This window comes from Oryzias latipes, chromosome 9 (assembly GCF_053564925.1).
Source record: "Oryzias latipes strain Hd-rR chromosome 9, Olatipes_Hd-rR_3.1".
Lineage (NCBI taxonomy): Eukaryota > Metazoa > Chordata > Actinopteri > Beloniformes > Adrianichthyidae > Oryzias > Oryzias latipes.
In genome coordinates this window covers 29,752,820-29,778,285 of record NC_136245.1, presented here as the reverse complement: position 1 = coordinate 29,778,285, position 25,466 = coordinate 29,752,820, and the positions used below count along the sequence as shown (strand labels likewise).

At 40.0% G+C, this 25,466-nt stretch overlaps 1 protein-coding gene across 8 annotated transcripts in view; it reads left to right on the top strand.

The window, feature by feature from the left end:
• arl15a (ADP-ribosylation factor-like 15a) overlaps window positions 1-25,466 on the top strand; it is a 103,012-nt gene that overhangs the window by 34,385 nt on the left and 43,161 nt on the right. For 3 of the 8 annotated variants that reach the window (XM_004072151.5, XM_011478867.4, XM_078953260.1), the window contains exons 2-4: window positions 3,447-3,591; window positions 4,704-4,763; window positions 19,667-19,875. In XM_004072151.5, coding sequence (XP_004072199.1) covers window positions 3,447-3,591; window positions 4,704-4,763; window positions 19,667-19,875 — 414 coding nt within the window. Of the gene's footprint in view, window positions 1-3,446; window positions 3,592-4,703; window positions 4,764-19,666; window positions 19,876-20,595; window positions 20,700-25,466 lie in introns of all 8 variants that reach the window. The other 5 variants (XM_078953255.1, XM_020705733.3, XM_078953259.1 and 2 more) reach the window with 3 other exon arrangements.

Below are 25,466 nucleotides of genomic sequence, written 5' to 3'. Positions count from 1 at the left end.
TATCCAAAAGGCTTTGTCAATTCTGAATTGTATCCAGAATTGACAAAGCCTCTTGGATAAGAGGTGAAACGTCTTCTTACTTTATAAACTAAGTCCAGATGACAGCCCCTAAACCTACTACTATGATGGAATCAACCTGGATGAATGCGAGTCTTCATAGACATCACTTATGGACTGAAGAAGATGAAGCCTTTACTTTCACCTCACCATGCATCACTTTCCTCCCAGCAAAGGAAGCCTGTTTAGTTCTTAACAATGTGACTTTCGTAAAACCCAGCCAATCTGCTTTCACAACAGCAGGATAATGTTTCAGCAATTCTTTCTGGGAAACACTTACGGGATGTTTATCAGACTGAGCTGATCGATAATGTCTTAGAATGGAAGATGAGGGAATTGCTCCGATTTGTATTTCTGTTATTGTAGTGACGGCTGCAAGAAGTATGAATTATAGCTGTTAAGTGTTCCTAGGGGTTCCATCCGATTCTGTGTCTGAGAGTATTTACCTTCCTCTGTTCCCGTTCATGTTGCATGTAGAATATAATCTCTCTCAGCTGTTTGTCTGAACGACATGAAGATTTATGGAGGTTACTTTCATAGGACAGACAGATTTGAGCTCCTGGTCTCAGTTATACAGCACACTGTCTCTCAAATCATTCAGTGTGGTGGATTTGGAGAGGAAAGCTGGGGGGGGGGCTTTTGAGGTAAGCAAAGGCCTTTTGACATATTTATTTTTCTCCAGTGAGCCTTTTGACCAGCTTTCCTCCTCAATCTTGTGCTGTCAAGGAGGTCCAGAGGTGTGAGCTGCCATCTCTCACTCTTGCGGGGGCCAGTGTGTGCTTGGGGAGTCCATGGGGTCAGGCCCTGGAAGCTCCTTCACTAACTGTTGTGAAATCCTCTCCGTATGCTCCCACATGGCCAATGAAATGCCAATCCTGTCTCTCCTTTGTTGTCTTGTTCTCTTAAGGGGTCGACAAATAACTCATCCAACTTTCTACTGCTTCTTTTTTTATTTTATTTTTGCAGTATAGAAATGTGAAGTTGCTCAACAAGTAAAGCCATTTGCAAACCTTTTTTTATTATTTGTGTTTGAAACAACTTTATTCAAAAAGTGTGCAAAATAGCACACTTCAGACAAATATCTGATTATAAAGTCTGTCCATCCATTTTTACCTCATGGATGCTTTTGTTAAATTTGTGAACTTCTTGATCTTTAATTTGACATATAAGTATATGTAAATAGCCTTCCTATTTCACTTCAAACGATCAGCTCAGAGGTCGATGAAGGGCTGATTTTAATCTGTAACAGAAATGTCTCCATTTAGCTTTGTGGAAATCTGATGGTATAAAGGGGCAGCAGGGGCAAAAGCCAGACAGAAAACCCCGTTTCTCCACGTACCTGCTTTCAATGCCAGTGCTTGTGATCTTACCTTTTTTGTGAAGGTTAAAAAAGCAGACTGGTGGGTTCACAGAGAAGTCGGAGAGGTTTGGTTGCTCTGCAGACGTCTGGTTCTGGTGAAGCAGATTCCACACATCGCCATCAAACAGCTGCTCAGTTTTGGCGCGGCTCTGAAAACTGACCCTAATGATCACTGATGTTATGGGGTCTGAGGAAGAACTGAGGCTCAGCCACTCGTCTGATCTGAGTACAGCTTTCATCTTGTAGCAATTGCTGAAAATGTGAAGAACATTTATTCTTAACAGGTGTCCTCATTTCTTTGTCTTCAATATAAATATTTGACAGTGGGACTGCACGGTGGGGCAGTGGTTGTGGCCCTGGTTCGATTCCCAGGTGGGACCTTTCTGTGTGGAGTTTGCATGTTCTCCCCAGGCATGCGTGGGTTTTCTCTGGGCTCTCCAAGTTCCTCCCACAGTCCAAAAACATGCTTCATAGCTTAATTGGTTACTCTGAAGTGTGCATGTGTGAGTGTGTGTGGGAGTGATGGCGTGCCCCGTGACGGACCGGCGACCTATCCACCTTTGCCCAACAGAAGCTGGAACTGGCTCCGGCAAACATGTGACCCCGAAAGGGATATAGTGGGTTAAAAATGGATGTAAAACATGAGAGGAACATAGAGTATTTGTCTTCATGTTTTTATGCATAAGCACTGAGGTGTATGACTCACTTTTTAAATATATTTCTTCACATGTAGTTCTTCACTTGATCTTTTGATGATCAAATGCTGACGTGATGTAAACCTAAACAAGCAAATGTGCATAAATAAATAGATTTTTCCTGACTTTGTTTCATACCTTTACCACTTCATTATGATTTATCACTGAGACTTCCACGTCTTGCCTGACAGAGACTGTGGGTTGAAGAGGGCTATCTGCTGACGGGTCGAAAACACTCTCTTTATGCACGTGCTCGCATGTGCGTGTGTCCATCACGTCTTGCTCAGACAAGTTTCTCTATTTAAAGATATCTTTGGTTTTGGATGCGGATCTCCCCACAGCCGCTTGAGGATCTCATTCACGGTTCACACTGCATTTAGGCCTTAATGTCTCACAGCAGGGCCTCCGTCCTAGGCAGTGATTCATCAAGTGACAGGCCAATGTTTGACCACCATAAGGGCCCAATCAGACAGGGTCCAAAAAACATGTAGCACCCGTGTCGAAAAGCATCAAAAGGTCCTTTCAGCTTTTGTAAACCATTTTTATTATAATGTCATAACAGCACTGTATTAAAACGTTTAATGGCATTTATGTTTATTATATAAAAATATCTCCCTAATTAGTTTAGCTACTTAAGCCATAGTCACCCTTATGGGTGGATACGGGCTGTCTGAGGGTGAAAAATGGACAAACCTGTTTGGGACGTACAACCGGTCTACACGAAATATCTAGGTCGTAGACTAAACGGTGAGCCCGAAGAGTGAAAATGTTCATGGGAATTCTTTTACGGCCATGCTGGTAATGACAGTTTGTAGCAAACATGTAAGTGGAAGTAAAGGTGACGTAGGTGAGATGCAGGCGTTGCGTACAGATAATTCATTTTTCAGTTCCCTCCAAATCCTATGGAGGCAAGGAGGCTGTTAGTGTTGTTCACGTGATACGTGTGCGCTCCTTGCAGGCAGCCCGACTGCTAGAAATGAAGAAATTAGACAATTAGAGTGTTGTTTGTGTGGGCATCCTACAGGCGCTCTACAGGCATTTACGTGCTTTGTGCACACCTCGTGGGTGCGGCATTTGTCTGCACCTTAATAACAACTAGAGTGTGCCGTTAGGACACCGTACAACAGCATCACCTGTAAGTCAAAAGCGCATTCAACCTACAGCAGCCCTATAAATACTTCAAGACACACTGGCGCTGCCGATAAGATGTGCCCGCTCCTCTCTATGGGCACAGACAACACGAAACCCCACAGCACCTGTACAGGTGCATGTGACTTAGGCTTACATTGAATAGAAATGTTGTCGTTTTAATGCAAACATCTCCCTTTTTTCAGTGTTTTCGGGCACTGTGCTGTAAAGGACCCCCACCTCCGAGACCAGAATATGACGTGGTGTGCATTGGCCTGACAGGTGCTGGAAAGTCCAGCTTGCTGTCACGCCTCTGCAGTGAGAGCAGCGACGACATCGGTCCTACAACAGGTACGTTTAAGGGCTGTGGTACACATTATTCCCTTCAACTCTGCAATCTGCTTCTGTAAGGATTTCTTAAAAAGCCTTGTGTTGTCTTTTGGGGGATCACAGAAGCAAAATAGAATCCAGACTGTGAAGCTTTGCAGTCCAGAAAAAGTGTTTTGTAGTAGAGCGTATGTAGGGATGTCACTAGCCAAAGCCAAGTGTTTTGTCTTTAGCTAGGCTTGTGTTTAATATGTCCAGAAGAGTAGGAGGCTTTAGTGTCCTTCCATCAGTTTCCTGGTAGTCAACACTACTCTCCATATATGCAGTGAAGTCCCTGACGGCCTCCGGCATTCCCCTCTTCTCCCTTTGCCTCTGACAGCGGAGATGTTGAGCTGTTGCAGAAGCGCTGTGTAAGATTTAGACGTTGTCGTGCAGAGCCTAAATTTAAAGCCTCCTGTTAGCATAAGTACATTCTTGACCAGTCCTTTTAAGAAAAAGACCACAGCTTAGAATGATTGTCATCAACTCTTCTGGGAAGAAATGTAACTATCAGCACTGTGAGCCAACATCTAAAACAAAGGGATGACTGAAAAGGACGATTTTTGCTCACGTAATGATTTGCTCTATTGTAATGTGATCAAAACAGAATTTTTAAGAGTGACAACAATTAAAATATAACGTTTTTCAATCTTTCTTTTCCTTCTTTTTTTTTAAGAATGCACCAAAACAGCAACACAAACTGCCCCACCAATGTTTCCCCACATTAAACCAAAGACAGACCAGACCAGAAGAGACAAGGTCACACCTCAGATGTCTTTTCCCTGTTGGATCGAATGTTTTAGCAAAACACTTCTCTGTATCTTATTTTTTTTGTTTTTTGCTTATTCAGACCACACAAAGAGACACAAGGTTTTTTTGTGCTACATCAACATGCCTGTCTTTTATGTGTTTACCAGCTGTTTGATCTAAAGTAAATACTTACTTTAGCTCCCAGGAAGCTAGAAGATGAAAGTTATCGATCTGAAACCTTTTTTATTTTTGAGACATTATGCTGATAAATTTCATGCAAACTACTTACTCTACCGCACAAACTTTTAATTTATTGTGATTATGGATGATTGTTTTTCTTTTTATAGGTTTTAACATCAAAGCGGTACCTTTTCCAAATGCCATCTTGAATGTAAAAGAACTCGGAGGTAAGGAATACCTGTCCCATAATATTCTAACATTAGCATCTGACCTCTAAAGAACCATTTAGGACTCAACGCAAGGGAACTGTTTTTTTTCTTCATTCATTCTTTCATTCATTCATTCATCCATTCATTCATTCATCTTCTAAACCCGTTGTGTCCCTTTCGGGGTCACGGGGTTGCTGGAGCCTATCCCGGCGACTTGTGGGCGAGGGCAGTGGACATCCTGTACAGGTCTCCAGTCTGCTGCAGGGCCACATATCACACACCCATACACACTCACATTCACACCTCGGGACAATTTGGAGTCACTAATTAACCTATGAAGCGTGTTTTTGGAGGGTGGAAGGAAGCCGGAGTCCCTAAAGAAAACCCACGCATGCACGGGGAGAACATGCCACTATTCAGTTTTTTTTCTTGGTTTTAATTTTCTTCTATTTCCCCCCACATTTTTTTCACAGTTAGTTGCTTCTTTTCAAATATGAACAAACAAAAGCAAAAAAAAATAATAATAGTTTTAACTCTCACATTGTGTTAAGGTCAAAATTGATCCGAACACAATATAAGTGTTAAAAACCTGGGAGAAAATGATTCTTGGGTTCCACATGGTTAAAAAAACAGACTCATACAATTGTTAGTTACTTGTGAATATACATACATGTATGCAAAATAGCTTAAATCTTGTTTTTCTTTGAATATTTATATGCAGTTTTGTTTTTTTGTGATTCAGCATTTCTAAAGGTTGACGTTTAAAATATTTCTAATTGTTTTTCCATCAGAAGATTTAACTGTGTGCGTCAGGGATGCTACACTTTCTTGTTTATCCCTCCAGCAGCTTCACAAACCTTTTAAATGAGGTGCAGAAGAGTGTATACTCTGGACCTTCTTAGTGTTTTTGAAATGTCTGTACGACCTGAACTGGTATTCCTGGAAAAGTCGCATAGTCAAGGAAGCTGTTCTGTTTAATACAGACAGTTGAGGTGGGCTGAAATATATGCACAGAACAAATGCAGACCACTCTGTTTAGAGAAAAAGAACAAAATCAAAGTAGAGTTTGACAAAACATTTTTTCTGTGCATTGTAGATGCATGACAGGTGCAGTAGAACATTTTAAACCTTAGCTAAACGTAAGCTTCTCAAAAGATGAAACTCAGTCGCACACAGACACACATCACCTTTACACAAAGAGGCATTGGGGGACCACCAACCAGGGTGCTTCCAAATTTGGACAGAGCACATTATGGGGTTTTCAAAAGAGGTTTTACTGGATTGGGCCCAGCCCAGTCTTGTGTTGGTAACATTATTGTGGTTAGAAAAACACTCGTCCCACGGATGACACATCTGATTTAGAGACGTTGGTACAAGCTGCCAGCCGCTACACCACAGCAAGATGAAATCTTTTCTTTTTTTCTTACCCCTTCTCTGGCCTTGACCTTAGTCTACTGCTTGTTTTTCTTCTATAAAACAGAACATTGAAAGGATTTACTGCTAAGACTGTAGAGAAGAAGCAAATGTATTGATGACCTGCTTCCTTTTTTTCCATTTGGAGCATTTTATGGATTGCATGTTTCAGTTTTTGTGAGTAGTTGACATGTTTTAGTGTTTGAAAGCATCCTCTCTTTTCCACATGTACATGACGTAAATGTGGAGTCTCTAGAGTTGCTTGTCTTGCATAATATTCCATCAGTCCCTTTTTACACCCGGCTGCCAAAATGGTTCTCTGATTAAAACAGCCCCCTTCTGCACATCTTACTTGCTCAACACTTCTCATATCTGCCAGTATTCCTCTTCCTGCCCCTGTCTCTGGAGGGTTTAAAACAAGCAAACATGCCTGGTTTAGTTTTATGTATTCCATTGCATCAGTGATGCAAAAGAAAAAAGACACATGATGTGACGCAGGGACGAAGACTTTAATTTTCATAATGCCTTTGTGGCTTGTTTTCTTTACTCAGCATTGAGTTCACAAAATGGAGAAAATGATGATCTTTTTATGAACTTCCTCCTTCCCCAAAGAAAGATTGCAATTTATTAAAAAATACTTATACTTACAATCAAAAACATGGAAACCCGCTTTCTGAAGAAAAAAAAATTCTTGGAAAACTATTTAACTTAGGGCTGGGCGATGAAACGATCATTAAATGTATCGCGATATAACATTTTTAGTCCATCCCAATAGACTTTTATTTGAAAGGGTCTGAAAATAACACTCCCCAGTTGCGAGCTTTATTTCTCCTTGGCGAGTAAAAGTTAGAGGGTTAGTTGCCACATGGCGAGTAAATGTTTGCGTAAACTTAGTCATGTTAATTTGGTGAAGACACATTCCTGCCCACGGGTCACTTCACATGTGTGGAGCGTTAAGTTTAAGCTGATAAAACAGCGGAACATGGAGGATAAAGCTGTTTCACTTACAGCAGCAACAGACAAATGAATAAAAAGTGTGAATTTGGAGATATTGCTGTTGTTAGACGCTAATGCTATGATGCTAATGATGCTACGCTAACGGGCTGTTCCATCTGTCACCTAAATGTAAAACAGAACCGGTTTAAAGTCAGACAGTATTTTCACGGACCGACCTTTAAGACGTGGCGGATAAATACCACAAGATTAAATCATAAGAGATTAATAATGATGGTATTTCATAAATATAATAACAGAACTGAATCCACTGGGTTTTAGCTACGTCTTTGTAACATTACAGAGACGGTGTTACTCGAATAATTTTATCTGTCAGACGTGCTGAATCCCCCTTTCCTCGTCTGCAGTTTTAATGTTATTGAAATATAATAATGCTTTATAGCATTCAACCAATAAGCCCAAACACAAAGTTATAAAGCAATAAAGTTCCTAGTGTCTGACAGACTTGAGACCTGTCTAAGGTGTGACCCATCTTCACCCAACACTAGCTGGAACGGGCTCCAGAAAATCTGTGATTCTAAAAGGGATTCTTGGTGCTCAGCAGATGGATGGAAGGATTTTTTCCAATGATTCTCCTGATTCTAATGAACTCATGACAATAATAATTCCTGCAATTCCATTCATATATGAATGAACGGCTCCTAATTTTGAGTAAAGTATTTAAACAAGTAATGGAATGAAAAGTTAGAAAATATCTTTTAAAATGACCAATTCTAGAAAAAATAGTAAAAAGGGTGTATACCAAAACGCTTTACAGTCCCATTCACCCACACAGGTTCACACTTCCCCAGCCAAACACTGGCGGTAACCTTTAACCACCAGGAATAATGTGGGGGTCTTGCCCAAGGACACTTCGCCACATGGTTTACCAGACCAGGAACCGAACCTGCGATTTTCTGATCAGGTCGACCGCCCTACCTCTGCCCCCACACTTCAAAAAGCAGATTGTTTTCAGCTTTAGTTTACCTCAGTTTACCTTTAAATCCATGCAATTGTTGACTGCCCACTATAAGAGTCACTAGGCTTGATTATAGATGTTTTTGTTTTTTTTCTTTTTCCTGTCCCTGGCTTTGTTAACTCTGTTATTGACATGTTGGAGAAAAAAGGAGATCTCCACATCTGGCATGCAGAAATGTCTTGCGTCCAGAGGGAAGCAGAGGGTGACCCTCACATGATACTTGGAGTTGGATCAGAAGCCTTCTCCTCTCCCTGTCATTAAAATTTCCTGGGTTTTAAAGCAGTTAAGTGTAGCTGACCCACAACTGTTAACCCGTATTGCCGATACAGAAAACATTTCAGCTACACTTTTCAGTCTGAACACATGCACTCTTCTTTAAATAAAGCCATCTGTCTGCACCAACACCAGAACAGCTTGTCTTTTACTTGCACAACACCCCAGTCAGAGTGAGCCAAAGCAGATTTTTCCACTTCAGGTCTGTTTGATTCTATTTTGCACAGGTTGCTGTCCTGATCGGGTATTGGCAGACATCACATTAACTTAACATTTAAATCATTGTGTCTGAGCGCTCTGGATCAAGACTGGGAAAAGTGCAAGCGCCTGTTTAAATGGCTGATCAAGTCTACGTGTGTGCAGCCATCCCTGATGTGTCTATTTCACTTGTGTTTTTGTGGCGCTTTTGTTACATTTGATCCTTTTTATTTGTAGTTTCTGTTTCTTTTGTGTTTATAGGAAAGTTATACCGAAATGCAATATTTTCCCGACGTTACCTTTTTTTTTAACACCGCTTATTTATTTATTTTTCCAATTAAACAATGTACAATCACCACCACCATGATACATTTTATTGAAGCAAAGTGATGCATTTTCCCATTTTTCAAATCTGCTGATCTGGAGTCCAGCGAGCGTTTCTTAGTGGTGTCGGTTATAAGAATTGGGCAGGAAGGGCACCTCTGTTGCAAATGTGTGTGTATATGTGTGGACAGTGATATGACGTCAAGTCTAGACGGGCAATTTCACAGTGTGCTTTCATGTCACGCAGTGACAGCTGATAAAGTGGTCCTAATAATCACAATGCATTGCTGTTGTTCTGTAGTTTGGTGGCTGTGGAAGAGTTACAGCTTTAGAGGCTGAGTGGAACTCACGCCGTGGCCTATTTTAAAAAGACCACACTGTTTGCACCTGTCTGGCTAATATATTCTTTTGAATATTTTAGTGAGCTCAGAGATTTTTTTTTCCAGAATATGAATTTTTCTTTGCCATGCCATTTTAGGGAGGATGTTTGATGCCTGCTCTTTTTGAATATAGATGAGCCTCAAGAAAACCATAATTTTGCAGTTTGACGGTTGCAAAAAAAAAGCAAGCAAAATGCATGAGCAAGCATCTATTAGTTTGTCATAACCAACAACAGACAAAGAAAGCCAGAGCCTCTTTTAACAAAACCCATACATTTTAGCCATCAAAGGTGAACTGTGGCTGGTAATATCAGATATCCCCCGTGTTTGTAAGTGGGCTCAGCAGGGAAACTTCCTAGAGTCCGATAATTTGTAAAGTGCCATTTTGGTTTAGAGTAGATGATGGCAGGAGTTGTTCTGATTTTGAAGTTCTGAGGACACCAATGTAACCGATCCGAGATTGAGGCCTCATTCGGGGATATCCTCTTCTTTGATGTAGGGTCCATATTGGTTCTGATTGAATGGTTCATGACATACGATGAGATCAAATATTAGCATCTTGAAAGGGAATTAGCTGAACCAATTTTTGATGTTCGGATTTCTAAAACATTTAGCCTTGGTGAACCCTTTGTATTGGAACAGTCTCATGTCGAGAACAAAGAGGACTTTCAACATGTGCACTTAATATTTCTATAGGTTTGAGAGGGCTACGTAAAGTTTAAGATAAATAGCAAAGATCAGGCAATTAATATTTATACTACCAGTCGCTTCACATAACTATAAACAGCTGTGCCACTCAGTTTTGCACACGAGAGTAGAGAACAGTTTGACTTTTTATGAGGATTTAGCCAACATTTTTGCAAACATCGACTCTGTAAATTTTCAGTAATAATCTTTGCTGCTTATTTTGTAGCTATATAAAAAGAACTGATGTTCAGTCGGGAAATGTTCACTTGAGACCAGACATTGCTGAGGACGCATGTCGCAACAGCTGAGGGGCATCAGTCAAACTCCAGCTCATTCCTCAGTGGTGTTTGTTATATATATGCTTTACGGGTGCTGGCGAAAAATGGGCAAACCTGTACGGGGCATGCAGGGGTCCGCACAAAATGTTAAAATATTAGACCCTTCGATGAGTCCGTTGGGCGAGAACGTTCATGCACATTTTTTTTTCTACGACCATGCTGTGGGCGATACGTTGTAGCCAACACTTAATTCTTTAACACTGGAGCTTTAGCTTCAGAATTTACATTCTTTTGACTAAAGTTACAAGTCCCATTAGCTGTCACGCACCTAGGTGTGTAAAATTTGCTCTTCGCTTTTGACCCATCCCCTGGGGGAGCGGTGAGCTGCAGATACAGCCGCACTCGGGAACCATTTGGTGGTTTAACCCCCGAATCCAACCTCTTAATGCTGAGTGTCAAGCAGGGAGCCATTGGGTCCCATTTTTAGAGTCTTTGGTATGACTCGGCCTGGATTTGAACTCCCGACCTTCCAGTCACCGGCCTACTGTTACTCTTTAACCGTTGAAACAATGGACGTAATTCCAGTGGATTTTGAAGTGGAGAAAAGCGGTCTTGTAGTGATATGCAGCACTTTACAGTAGTGAAGTGTTAATGTAATCAGCGTAAATCAGACAATTACAACACGGAGAAAAACAACTTGGCGCCTTAATGCATTCTGACCCATAACAGGACAAAGCCGATATGCAAAGCTGCTTTTGTCGGAATCGGCTGATTCACAGTGATTGCGTAAAGGTTTGACGATTGACAATTTTTCAAAAAGTGTGTTAAATAGATGTGGCTGATGTTAAATGGTTAAACAACACGTGAACGTAAAGTAGGAGAGACACAGGCACGTCATACGTATTTTTCAATTTTTCCAACCCCTCCCAAATCCAGTGAAGGCACACAGTAGTGCTACTTAAGTGATAAGTGTGCACTCCTTTCATGCATGAAAGGAGTGCACAGTGCACAGTGCTCCTTTCAATCAGAGTGTAGTTTGTGTGGACATCCTATGGGTATCCCACTGGCACTTGTATATTAACTGCACACCGCATACAGCTTTTGAGCACTATCGGTAAGGAGCCACGTACTAATGACTAAGAGTCCGCCTTAAAATTACTGTACGCTGATAAGTGTCTGTAACTTACATTATCTTTACAAATACTTCATCATACATTTACCACACACATGACAATCACGTGTTCCAGTTTCATGATGTCCCTTGAGGTGGCCAAAAAAGCTAAAAGGGAACTGCAAGACACACCTGCGCTCCCTTTAAGATGCAGCTGTCCCTGTCTACGACCCTCCACAAACCTGGACAACCCAAAAACCTGCAGCACCCGTATGGGTGCATGTGACTAAGGCATGCTGCCCTAATATTTCCCCTATGTTCCAGTCATCCCAGCCACCATCACCTCATTGTAGCCCTTTTGTTTTTGTTGGTTTGAATTTCGAGTGGTAAGTTTCAGGTATGGTATTCAACAATGGAGTGAAAAGAATAAAAAAAAAAACATTAGAAAAGGTTTGTATAAGATAAAATGGCCAATAAATGTGAGCAATGGGGGTGGACATCACTGAGAAGAGCAATGTAGTTCTAAAACCATACCTGCTGATACCCAAACAGGCATCAATATTAGCAAGTCTCAATGTTGGCCTCATGCAGCTCACATGGATCCAGAGATTAGGTTTCAAGATGTCTCAAATGTAGATCATTGGTTGCTGTTTGCAGCTTGCAGATGGATTCAAAAATACTATTAAACTTTGTGGATGAAATAATCTAAATCAAAGAAAACTGTGTTTGGCTGTTTTTGTTCATATATAGTCATCACACTCTCATCTAAAACATGTCAGATGTACTAAAACTATCAAAATTATATCTTTTTAATTGTAAGCCGCTGTTATGTTTGACTTGTGTAAATGACAACAGATATGTTGAAAGAAATTATTTTCCGTCAGAGATTTTTTTTCCCTATTTGACTTCTGTCATTTGAATTTATTTGTACTAAACTATAAGGTTTCAGATACTTATTGAGTTAAAAGCAATGTGAAACTGTTATACAAATTTCCTGAGGCACATTCACAAAAGTCTGTTCTGTCTCAACAAACTCAAAGTTTGTTGAGACAATGACATGCTGTTTTTAAAGCCATTCAATACCCATCATATTTACCTTGAGACCAACTCTTTTTTTCCCCCTTTGTTTTAAAAGTCTCATAACTTTTCTGAACTGACCCTTTTGGAGTGATTCCCGTCATCATTCTCTTACACTTTTCAGGGTAGCTTATCCCATACGAGTCCGGCAGTGAAATGGCGCACGCTAAAACAGAAGCGAAGGGCACAAATTTACTGTGAGAACAGCGTTCGGTGTACATGTAACTTTACAAGTCATTAGATAGCAAAGCCAGCACTGGATTTGGTGGATTGTTGGGCTGTATGAGCTCTAAAGACAACAAAAAACACATTTTGCATTTTATTTGGTACTCATTGTCCTAAAGCATAATGTTGGTTTGGGTTTTGATAAATTCCATGAAGTTGTAGTTGTACTTCTAGCTTTTGACTTCGAGTATATACAGTGGTGCAAAAAAGTATTTAGTCAGACACCAATTGTGCAAGTTCTCCTACTTAAAACGATGAGAAAGGCCTGTAATTTTCATCATCGATAGACCTCAACTATGAGAGACATAATGAAATCAAAATCCATAAAATCACATTGTCTGATATCTAAAGAATTTCTTTGTAAATTATGGTGGAAAATAAATAATATGGTCAATAACAAAAGTTCAACTCAATACTTTGTTATATAGTCTTTTTTTGGCAATGACAACAGTCAAATGTTTTCTGTAAGTCCTCACAAGGTTTTCATAAACTCTTGCTGGTATTTTGGCCCAGTCCACCATGTAGATCTCCACTAGAGCAGTTTGGGGGTGTGGCTGGGCAACACAGACTTTCAACTACCTCCAAAGATTTTCTATGGGGTTGAGATCTGGAGACTGGCTAGGTCACTCCAGGACCTTGAAATGCTTCTTACGAAGCCACTCCTTCGTTACCAATCCTCGTTTCATCTTCAATGCCCTTGCTGATGGAAGGAGGTTTTCACCCAAAATCTGATGATACATGGCTGCATTCATCTTTCTTTTACATAGATTAGTCGTCCTGGATCCTTTGCTGAATAACGGCCCCAAAGCATGATGTTTTCACGCCCATGCTGTACAGTAGGGATGGTGTTCTTTGAGTGCAACTCAGCATTCTTTCTCCTCCAAACATACGTAGTTCTAACCAAAAAGTTTTATTTTGGTTTCATCTGACCATGGGACATTCTCCCAATCCTCTTCTGGATCACCCAAATGCTTTTTAGCAAACTTTAGACGGGCCCACGCGTGTACTAGCAGGGGGACACGTCTGCAGGATTTCAGTCCCTGGCAGTGTAGTGTCTAACTGGTTATAGCCTTTATTACTTTGGTCCCAGCTCTCTGCAGGTCCCCTCGTGTGGTTCTGGGATGTTTGCTCACCGTTCTTGTGATCATTTAGATTCAGTCTTCCCAGGCTGGTGCAGGTCAACAATCTTGTTTCTGGTGTCCTTAGTCTACGTTCACACTGCAGGCTGAAACAACCCAATTCCAATATTTTTGCCCTTATGCGACCTGTATCTGATCTTTTCATGACAGTCTGAACGACACAGATCCGAGCTTTTCAAATGCGACCTCTGTCTAAACGGCCAGGCCACATGTATCCGACCCGTACGTCATTGATACGCTACAAACGTCATCATTCTGCGTTGTAGGCGGGAACGAAAACATAAACAACAACCATGGCGGACAAAAATAAACAACAACCTGGGACAAAATGCTGCTGAGACCGAGTGACACTGAGTGTTTTGAAAACATTTCCAGCGAAATGGCCGAGCGTGTTGAACCTTTCCTGCAATTACTTTTTTTCCTTTCCGACTGTGGTCAGAGGCGTGGGGGAGATCCGCTTTCTCCAGGGCCGAAAGCGGATCCTCCTCCGGGGTTCACTTCCCCGTTCGGACCCTCAGATTCTCCAGGGCGGGTAATTAAAGAGTCCATAGCATTTATTCTGGGGGAAGCCTTCTTTTATTGCTGTTCTCCTTCCTTCGTAACACACAACACGAATACGCGCAGCCGACACACTTCTGCGCCCCCCCCCACACACACACACTCCCTCCGGCGCTGCACGCGCTCTCTCCTCTCTCTTACACACACGCGCGCGCCCCCAGCACATACACATCTCCATTCCACAACAGTGGGTACAGACGATCCTGGCTCCAATGCCTTCTTAAAATGAGAAGATTGTAATTGTGTTGGCTCCTTTGTGAAAATAAATTTAATAATGCACAAAGAGCTCCACTGTTGAAACACTGTTGTTGACATCCATTGTTAACGTTAGCTACTTCCACAAACCACAAGTGACGTCATTCACTGTTGAGTACTCTTCTGTGCACGCGGGTCACTTCTGGGGTCATTTCACGGTCACACAGGAGATCACAAAAGTTCTGAATAATTGGAAATGTGACTGGCCTTGCAAAAAAATCATATTTTTTCAAAAAAAATCTGAATTGAGCATTAAGCCCTGCAGTGTAAACGTAACCTTAGACATCTCGTTGGTCTTGGCCATAGTGGAGTTTGGAGTGTGACTGTTTGAGGTTTTGGACATGTATCTTTTATATAGTTAACCAGTATAATGAGGATGAAAGTTACAAGCCTCTCTAGTCTTTTTAAGTGAGAGAACTCGCACAACTGGTGGCTGACTGAATACTATTTCACCCTCTGTATGATTATCAAACAAAGTTTTACATATATCATAATGATCAGCAAAACGCACCCCTTGTGGTTAGATCTGAGATTTATTAGAACTGTTTGAAGGCTAAAATAATTGATTTGAATTACTTTTGATTTTTTTCTCTCTCTTTAGTTTATTTTAGCTTTTTTTAAAATGAAAATATCAAGATACATTTATGTTCAAAAACTTAGAACAGCTGAGCTTTACTCTGCTTTATTTTGGAAATAAAATTATTACAGACAATGTGTCATTGTTTTTTTTGTTACTGAAGTCATACTGCTGCTGTATAAGCCCCATACCAACTAAACCCACCGCAGAGAACTGCATGGCCATACAAACTGCTGTCAGAGCAGTTTTGGTTTGGGAGGCCTCTCACTCAGCGCAACCCACCACCCTTAGCTCATAATCATAATGTTTCCTCCTCCGTGTTTGGCAGTTGATGCCCATCACACATTTCGGGTTCCATTTTGGGAAAAATGAATACCTTTCTTTTGTTTTGTTTTTTCATTTTAAACAGGATATACTTTTCTATTTACATCATTTGATTGGCTTGAATTTCATAGTGTTAAAAAAAAAAAGAAAATATAGGCTGAACTTTTGACTAGTAATGTATGTTATAAAATAAATGGATATACATGGGAACCTAATGGAATAGGTGGCAATGTTCCACAAGCACAGCTGGAAAGTCAGTATAGAAAAAAAAGGGAAACTAATTATTGAGCATAAATCTATGTGCACAAACGATTCAAATCTGTCAGAAATATACTTTTTTTCTTGAAAAGATAAAACCTCATGAGGCAGTCATGTAATGCATCGATAACATATGCTCCAAGATATTGTGTCCTGATTGGAAATTGTTGCTCCCATACAGTGAAATATGGTGACATTGCTGCTAGCACCTACCTTTTAAACCAATAGCTGAGAGTATCAATTCAAGAAATGTCAGACAGTGTCTAAAAATTGCTTTGGTAAAAGTGAAAAATGCATTAGCCAACACTCTTTCCCTGATTTTCATGGAATTTATTACTATTGTTATGGAGGTTCAAGTAAATTTACATACCTACCCAGATTATTATTTTAGTCTCAGTGGTTATTTAATTCATGCAGGGTACATTTACAAATCAGACAAGTCTCTCACTTTATGACATTGTTGTTCACCTGAACTGGAGTTTATTTTTGTGTTCATACTTTGTCTCATCTGGAAATATTTAGTGTTTTTCATGCTTTTTGCAAGCTTCAAGAAAAGAGAACAATCAAACAAACCAGAAAACATTCGCTCAAAATGCAGCACTTCCATTAGATTGATATTATGCAGCATGATCTAAGAGCCATGACATCATGTTTTGACAAGCTCCCTCTCAGGCCGATAGGTGGCAGAAGCTGCCAGTGAGATTTGAAGAGACATGGCAGACATTCCACCATTTCCAGGCAAAGATGAAACTTCCTAGACAATCTCTCAAGTGCCACTTTGTCTGATAGCTTTTCACTCCAGTGAGAGGTGTTAGTAGATCGACTGGGGGAGGACACAGGGACGGGTGGGAGATGGGAGGTAAATGTCACAGAGAGCTCTGCTAGATGTTTAAACATTTTCGAGCCTCACACTTCGTCACTTCTTGGCAATTACAATACTATGAGCAACATTAACAAGATGACAATTCACAAGACTACAAAGAAAGTAAGATCACCAGACGGAGGAAGAGAATTCGAACCAGATATGGTAGATCCTCTTGGAACAAATGAACATGCTTGCGTATGCAAAGTGATAGGACACTTTGCTTCATGCATGTTTAATGAGGCAAAGTTTAGTCAGCATGCACAACTCGCATTTAGAGACTGATAAGGACAAAAGCATGCTACCACGGTCGACTTCCTAAATACGCTCAAAAAGGACAAACCAGAATGTATTTTAAAACTGGAAAACTGCTTTTGAAGTCCTTTAAAAGATACAATTACATTTTCATGCTTTGTAAACCCAAGCTACTTTAGCTGGCACTAAAATCAAAAGCCTGTCAGTGACTTGTCTTTAACAGCAATATGACAAGCTTTAGGTGAAACAAGCAGGTAAAAGGGCTGCTTCAAACTCATGGTTTGAATAAAAAAAAGATCCAACAAAATCTCTTCTGTCACCTTATCTAACATCAGTATTTAGCACCTCATTATTAACTGTTTTGCTAAGTTGTTGAGCTCAAAGGCTTTTATTTTATCTTTTTCTCCCAGGCCGTGCCAGACTTTTATCTGTGTGCATCCCTTTCAGGCCAGGAGAGCCGCTCCGTTTTGTTTTGTGTCTGTGTGCTGATAATGGCTTCAGTCCACTGTGTGTCTGCTCTGCACTGGTTTTGGTGTGTGTTCCATGTCTGTGACAGACAGAACTGTGATTCCAGAGACGCTCGGTATGCTGGCGCACTGCTTGATGTATCAGTGCACCAAGTGGTTCCATGTGTTTCCACCTGGGACTGTGTGATCAATGCCACTAGCGCCTCCGAATAACAGTCAAAGGGGAAAAAATAATGACAAAATACATGGTGGTGAAAAAGCGTAAAGTTAAGCTATGCACTGATAGACACGTTGGTCAAACTTGAAACAAATTAAATTAGTTTTAGGTCATGGAATTTTAATGACATTTGTCTTTCAATCAATTTGTAAAATCCTGCAAAATTCATTATTATCATCCACCTTAAAGTGATTTGATTGAAATGGGGGCAGGGGTCGTCACTATGAAATGCTGGAGTTTTTTGCATGGATGTGTAAAGTGTTTTCCATTTGTTTTCTTTAGGTGATACAATTGCTTGATGTGTTCAGCAAGGATGTAATGGCTCCAGATAAAGGTCGAAAAATGGATGTAGTTCTAAGCGTAACAGTATTGTTGAAAAGCACAGATATACCGTAAATAAGATAATGTTGGTAAAATGGTCTAAAATCGGTTGGGAAGTAAATAATCAGTTTCTCTTCCTGTTATGTCTCCACTGTCTTACCCTGTTAATGTACACGTGATGTAAACAAAAAGATGTACAATCACAAGCTTGCTTCTGCCAAGTTAGGTCAATCACATGCGAGGGGTGTCTTTTGTGCGCACTAAACATAAAATAACCCATTTTTAACAGCACTTTAACCAATACCTGAATAAATTATGACATGTTTTAACCAAAACAGTCTAAAAGACCCAGTAAGGCTCCAATGGGGAAGTTCCAGACATGTTTCATTAAACACCAGCGTTATGGCTTTCTGTTTTACTGTGTGTAAGTCAAGTTCGTTCTTCATATTCACGACATAATCTCTACAAAGCCAAGTGGTTGATGGTTTCCATTATTTTGATGTTTGCTTCCTAGCTTGGAGCTAATCCCAGTTTTTCCACTGCACCTTCAGGTCAGGGGATAGGTCCCAACCGTCAGTAGTAGACATAAAACACAATCCCACCAATGTTTCTTTCAGTGAAGACGCAGGGTCCATGGATGTAATAGCCTTCCTAGTAAGGCGTGACTCCAATAGGGAGGAGGCCTTGTGGCAGACTCCGGATATGTGAGAGAGATTGAATCTCCTGACTATCTTAGGAACGCCTTTGTTTCCTCTTGGAAAAGCTGGAAGAAGGAAGTCGGAGCTGAGCATCCTTACTGAGTCTGTTGTATCACAACCTTAACGATAATTAAGTAGCAGATAACAAAGAAATGGATGGAGAAATATTTTAGAACCAAAGAAATACCCAAACACTGCAAACAGCGACATGAATTTAATATATTTAAAAAAATCTGTTATGTTTTTCTTTACATGTACTCTCACCTGGTAGTGAGTAGCGGTCTAAGCCTGTAGCAGCATAACTGTATGAAAGACTCACCATCACCTAGGATCAACTTTATCTACGGTAAAGCTTTACCAAAGGGGACAGTTTTAGGTCTAGTCTTAAACTTATATGTGGTGTCTGCCTTCCATCTTGCAGCAGGAAGTGGGCTTAACTGACAGAGGAGTGGCTAAAGGCTCTCCTTCATGTTAACATAACAAAGCATTAAATCCTGTTCAAGTATGCAGTTATTTTTATTTATTTTCTTTATGTCTACTGCAGGTAATTAGTTTGAATAATGTGAAACCAGTTTTGTCAAAAACACGTTTAACCCTTTGACAACGGAACTGTTGCTGGCAACACGCTCTTTAAACTACTGTAACTTCTCAACCATTTACACAATCAACATAGTTCCAACAGATTCTGATTGCCGTTATTGGCACAAAAACCACTTTTCTCAGAATTTGCTGTTTTATTTTGATTGCATAAACACTTAACTGCTGTAAAGTGTTGCACAAAGCTGCTTTTCTCAGCTTTAGAACCAGTTGGAATTACGTTAATTGCGTAGACGGTTGAAGAGTTATGGCAATTGAAAGAAAGTCAAAAATAGAGCTAAAGATCCAGTGTTAAAAGGGTTAAAGGTCAACCAAGATTTCTTAGATAAATTTCAAAAAAGAAAATATTGATTGGTAAAATAATATTACAATATTGTATAAAGGAGCAATTTCACAGTTTTTGTTTTAGGATGCCTTTTTGGTTACCCATTTAACATGAGCATATCTGTCTGCAGGAGCTGACAACATTAAGAAATACTGGTGTCGATACTACCAGGGGTCACAGGGTGTAATCTTTGTACTGGATAGCGCATCGTCGAACGAGGACCTCGAGGTGGCACGTAATGAACTCCATTCAGCTCTTCAACACCCACAGCTCTGCACACTACCTTTCCTCATCCTTGCCAATCACCAAGACAACCGTGCAGCAAGAACACCAAATCAGGTAACCTGCCCTGTTTGCACAGCTGCTATTACTTTCTCACTCAGACCTACTAGTTTTTTTTGCCCCCTGCACGTTAACACTATTTCCTCATTTTTAACCCTTTAACGCAAGAGCTTTAGCTCTGATTGGGTCACAGAGAAAAGCGAGCCGATATGAAAAGCAGCTGTTCTGCGTCCAAATCAGCTGATAAAAGTTTATCGGTCAAAGACTTACAGTATGTCAAAGAGTTTGTGTTATTTAGGTGACATAGTCTGTGTTAAAGGGTTAAACAAGTTATTGGTCTAAATCAGATAAAATAAGTATTTATTTATTTTATTTACACATTTTTCTGCTTGGGTAAAATGTTTTATTTATTTAATTTAAAAAATGTTTTTTTGTTTTTTAGTGTTTTGGAATGAAAGTTTTTCAGTTGTACGTTCTCCTCAAAAGCCTGTTTGACTTGCTTAAGAACAATCTGATTACAGATCCATGAAGGTATTTGAACCTGAGTAAAGAGTCATCATCAAAGCCATAAAGAAATGGCTTTGATTATGGCTTAAAAGTTTTGTTTTTGGGGTAGTTGGAGGTCAAATCTCATAGATTGCAAAAAAAACAGCATCTACTCTTGCCGACAGGCCTTGAATAAAACGCTGTAGGCAAGTCCATTGTGCCTCTACTAATTGAGAAAGATAACGTTCAGCTGGTGAAGAAATAATGCAGGCCCACTGCTGTGTATTCCAGAGGCCTCAGAGGTCAGCAGCAGGAGTCACTTCTCTTGTGAAGATTGCACCTTACATGGACCAACAATGTGCAAGCATTTTTTTCAGTCCTTTGAATACCACCAGGTATCCTAGTATTCAATCTTACTACCCAGTTATTATACATAAATAAAAACTCTTGTGCTTCTGGTTTAGTTTTCTTTTACTAGGTAATTTTTCATGCTCATTTGAACAATTGGAGCAAAATTTGAGACTTTAGTGTTGGGATCCTTTGATTTCTTATACTGAAGGTAACTGTTTCTTCAGTAAACATAGTAAAGCTACAGTTTTAAACACATTGTCAATAGTAAAAAGCATGTAATTGTAAAGCTTTTTTCTACTTTGCTACCAAAACGCTTTACAGCCACAGTTGCATACACACACACATTTACACACTGATGGCGGCTCCACTGCCTTACATGGCACCAAACTATAAACACCAGGAGCAATGTGGGGTTCTCTGTCTTGCCCAAGGATGCTTTGACACATGGGCGGGCAAGGCTGGATCTAAACCCGCTATTGTCTGATCAGGGGTCAACTGCTCTACTTCTGTACCAAGGCCCCCTGTGTTTTATTTTTTGCACACATATGCTGTGTATTTTTGGGGTAAATTCTGGGATGCATTCACATCCGAGCAGTTTGGATGAGATCTGAGTGTGTTTGCTTGGTTATTCCCATTGTTTGGGCACATGCAAAAGTTTGACTGAACTAGACCAAAGAAGCAAACCCCAACATAATAGGTGTAGGTACAGACAAAATCGGCGGTTACGTCAAGTTTTCTTTTTCGTCAAGGAGAAGTGCTCACTATCACAGATTTAGACAGATTTGTGAACAATATTTCAGAGCACTGGTTATTTTGTGTATGTGGAAAATGTTTCACATCTTTGAGTTCATACCATAAAAAATGGGAGCAATAACAAAAGTGTTGCGTTTATATTTTTGGTCAGTGTACATACTTCTTTGAAGTGCTTGCGTTCTGAAAGCAATAAAAGGTAAATTAATGTTTCTACATTTGCTAAAACCGAAGCGTCTTCAATAGTACCAAAAATTCTGTGAAAATTATTTTTAGCAAAATTACCCAACTGCAAGAATTGTAACTCTGACAAAAAGCCCCTGAAATTTACTGCATAGAATATTTCCAGGATAGAGTCATGCCAATGTCGCAGTTTTGTTGCTTTTATACTAAAACCTGTCAGTAGTTGTTGCAAAATGCACTTTTTCACATTTTTGCTATGTTTTTCTGTCTGACCTCCCAACATTGTAACACTTTGATTCAGAAGGAGTTTTTTTCTTGCTGTAGGATGTTATGACTAGCACTGCCTGCAACGTGAACTCCTGTTTCAAAACCTGGAACCTCACTTTCCACCACGCACCTTAACACCCACATGCAAGCATATACACACACTTATACATCATTTGCAGGCCTATTTCATGTTTCTGATACTATGATGGATGCCTGGAGAGCAGATCATCTGCGTTTCACAGCCTGAGACCACCAGTGTAGTTACTCTGCAAACTGCGATGGGAAATGAGAGCGAAAAAGTTTATACCAAATTCTGCTGGGACTTAAATGGAATGAGGTAAACCTTTTCTTTACTGGAATAATTTTAAATTAGTTTAAGTTATTACTATTAACATGATACTTTTCCGCGCAAGCCACCATCAAACCCCAAGTTTGATTGTTCAACTCGAAGCCTTTCACTTTTAACCCAGTTGTAGTTGTCTGTATGTTGGCCCATATGATTTAGTCATTTAGTGGAGACTGTGAGCTTCCCACACGATTTATAATCTGGGGTTTTCTGCGTCATGTTGGATTACATCATTATCTAGAGAAGTCGGCTTCTTTTTTGAACAAATTCAAATCCCCGTTCAACCTTATGGAACCCATTAATAAAATGAATAGTTACAAGTCAAGAAGCTCATTTCTGTTCTGTTGCATGACATCAGATTTACAAGATTTCTGCTAATGTTATTTATTCTGTGTTTACAAAGCTGCACTTTTCTTTAAAATAAAAAAGAACACTTTATTTGACATCAAATTAGGGCTGCACGATATGAGGAAAACTCGCGATATGCGATATTTAAGATTAATATTGCGATAACGGTATAATTTGCGGTATACCAACAAATAACAAAATAAACAAAACATCATTCCCATTTCATTGCAACAGTTTAAAAATTATACTCCAAATGACCCTCGTTGACATAGGAAACAAACATGTAATATAATAGGCCTCCATCCGATTGGTCAACAAGGTGAAGACGTCCATCCGATTGGTCAAATGCATAAAGGGATTTATTTGATTCGTTAAATGCTTCAAGCTGCCTTAAGGTTGTATTAACACATTTAAGGTTTACGATTTATTGCGATTTTCACTGTCTTTTGCGATATGCATATTGCAGAGCTGGAAATTGCGATAACGATAAATTTGCGGTATATTGTGCAGGCCTACATCAAATCATTAGAAATATTTCATTTTTGTAGTGAAGTTTAGAGAATAATTCTTATGATCCAGCAGTGTGATTTATTCCTGTAGATTGCCACAAAAATGTAGATAGTTGCGCATCAGTCGGTACTTTTCATCTTTCTTCCTGTTGAACTGCACTGTAAAGTTTTATTGTTTCACTTTAACCCAATAGACGTTGTTGTCATCATGAATGTTTCTGTGTATGTGTGAAAATGTTATCTGACTCATGTTTTGTCACCAAAGGCACATAATGTTCTGCACACATGATTAATCAAAAATATATTTTAAAAAAAACATCAACCAGCTGTGACTGGACTGACTGACTGTTTGGATATCTATCTATCTATCTATCTATCTATCTATCTATCTATCTATCTATCTATCTATCTATCTATCTATCTATCCATCCATCCATCCATCCATCCATCCATCCATCCATCCATCCATCCATCCATCCATCCATCCATCCATCCATCCATCCATCTATCCATCTATCCATCTATCTATCTATCTATCTATCTATCTATCTATCTATCTATCTATCTATCTATCTATCTATCTATCTATCTATCTATCTATCCATCCATCCATCCATCCATCCATCCATCCATCCATCCATCCATCCATCCATCCATCCATCCATCCATCCATCCATCCATCCATCCATCCATCCATCCATCCATCCATCCATCCATCCATCCATCCATCCATCCATCCATCCATCCATCCATCCATCCATCCATCCATCCATCCATCCATCCATCCATCCATCCATCCATCCATCCATCCATCCATCCATCCATCCATCCATCCATCTATCTATCTATCTATCTATCTATCTATCTATCTATCTATCTATCTATCTATCTATCTATCTATCTATCTATCTATCTATCTATCTATCTATCTATCTATCTATCTATCTATCTATCTATCTATCTATCTATCTATCTATCTATCTATCTATCTATCTATCTATCTATCTATCTATCTATCTATCTATCTATCTATCTATCTATCTATCTATCTATCTATCTATCTATCTATCTATCTATCTATCTATCCATCCATCCATCCATCCATCCATCCATCCATCCATCCATCTATCCATCTATCTATCTATCCATCCTTTAAACCATTCATCCATCCCTCCCTCCCTCCCTCCCTCCCTCCTATACAGTGCATAGTATATACAGTATCATCATCTTCATTCAAAGAAAGTGTACAAGTGAATGCATCAGAATGGAGCAGCGCAGGGAGCTTGTAGCCTACTTAGTTTATTTCTATGTCAAAAATGTGCTCTTTTTCAAACTATATTTCCTCATCTGTTCATGTTTTACAACAACTTGAATGCAAAAAATAGTCAGAAATGCACATTTAAGCTAAACGTTCTTAATATACGTCTTCCATCACCAGAACAAATGCCACAAGAAGATGATAAAAAACACCCACAACACATTATTCATTGGAGTGGGTCTTTGAGAGTGGTAGATATGTCACAATAACATCACACGTCTGGCTTCCTACTGCAGCAGCTCTGCAGACTTCCATTGACAGCTGCTGTTTAGCAAATTTTTGCCTTCATGTGAAGTTTTGACAAGCACCACCCATGAAACGAGCATGACTTAAGTGTGTCTGATTACACTGACAGCTCTTCTGGCAGGACCACAATGCATAAATGACGTATCCTCAGTGACCCTCCCGTCACAGCAGCCAGTCTGTTTTGACAGAACAAGGTAGCTTATTTCCCACTACACAGATGCTTCTGCTCATGCTCTTTTTGGGGGCACTCCTACTTCATGGTGTTATGTGTGCCACTGAAGGTGTTTCTGGTACTGTTAGAGGGAGGGTGGCGGTGGCGTAACGATGCCCTTTTAATGGGGTCCTCTGTGCAGCAGCAAGTGTTTTCCGGTTGCAGGGGCAGGTCTCATGGAGGTTTGAGGAAGCATGGGACTAAATTCCTTGTTGACATCAATCATGTGTTGTGGGGGGGGGGCAAGGAAGCTGGGGTGGTGGGGGTATGGGTGGGAGGTGGAGGGGAGGTCACCCTGTTGATACAACACCTCAACAGAGCAAGTCTGTCAGTGTGGCAAGTCCTAATGGACTGCATTCATGTGGGGCACTTGCTCTGAAAAATGCTATCTGTGTTGTAGACGGAGGTAAAGGTCCGTTTGGTTCGTTTTTTTTGGCTTTGTGTTATTGGAGGAAATAAAAATGTGACGGGATCTTCCATGCACGATAAATGGGTAAAAATTATGCCTAATGATAGACTTAAAGGTTAAAGTAAAAGACAATGTGTGTACCCAGCTGTTCTTATTTAAAGCAAAAGTGACAACTATACTTCAAACGAAGGAAGGAAAGAGTTTCTGAAACATTGGGGTCCAAG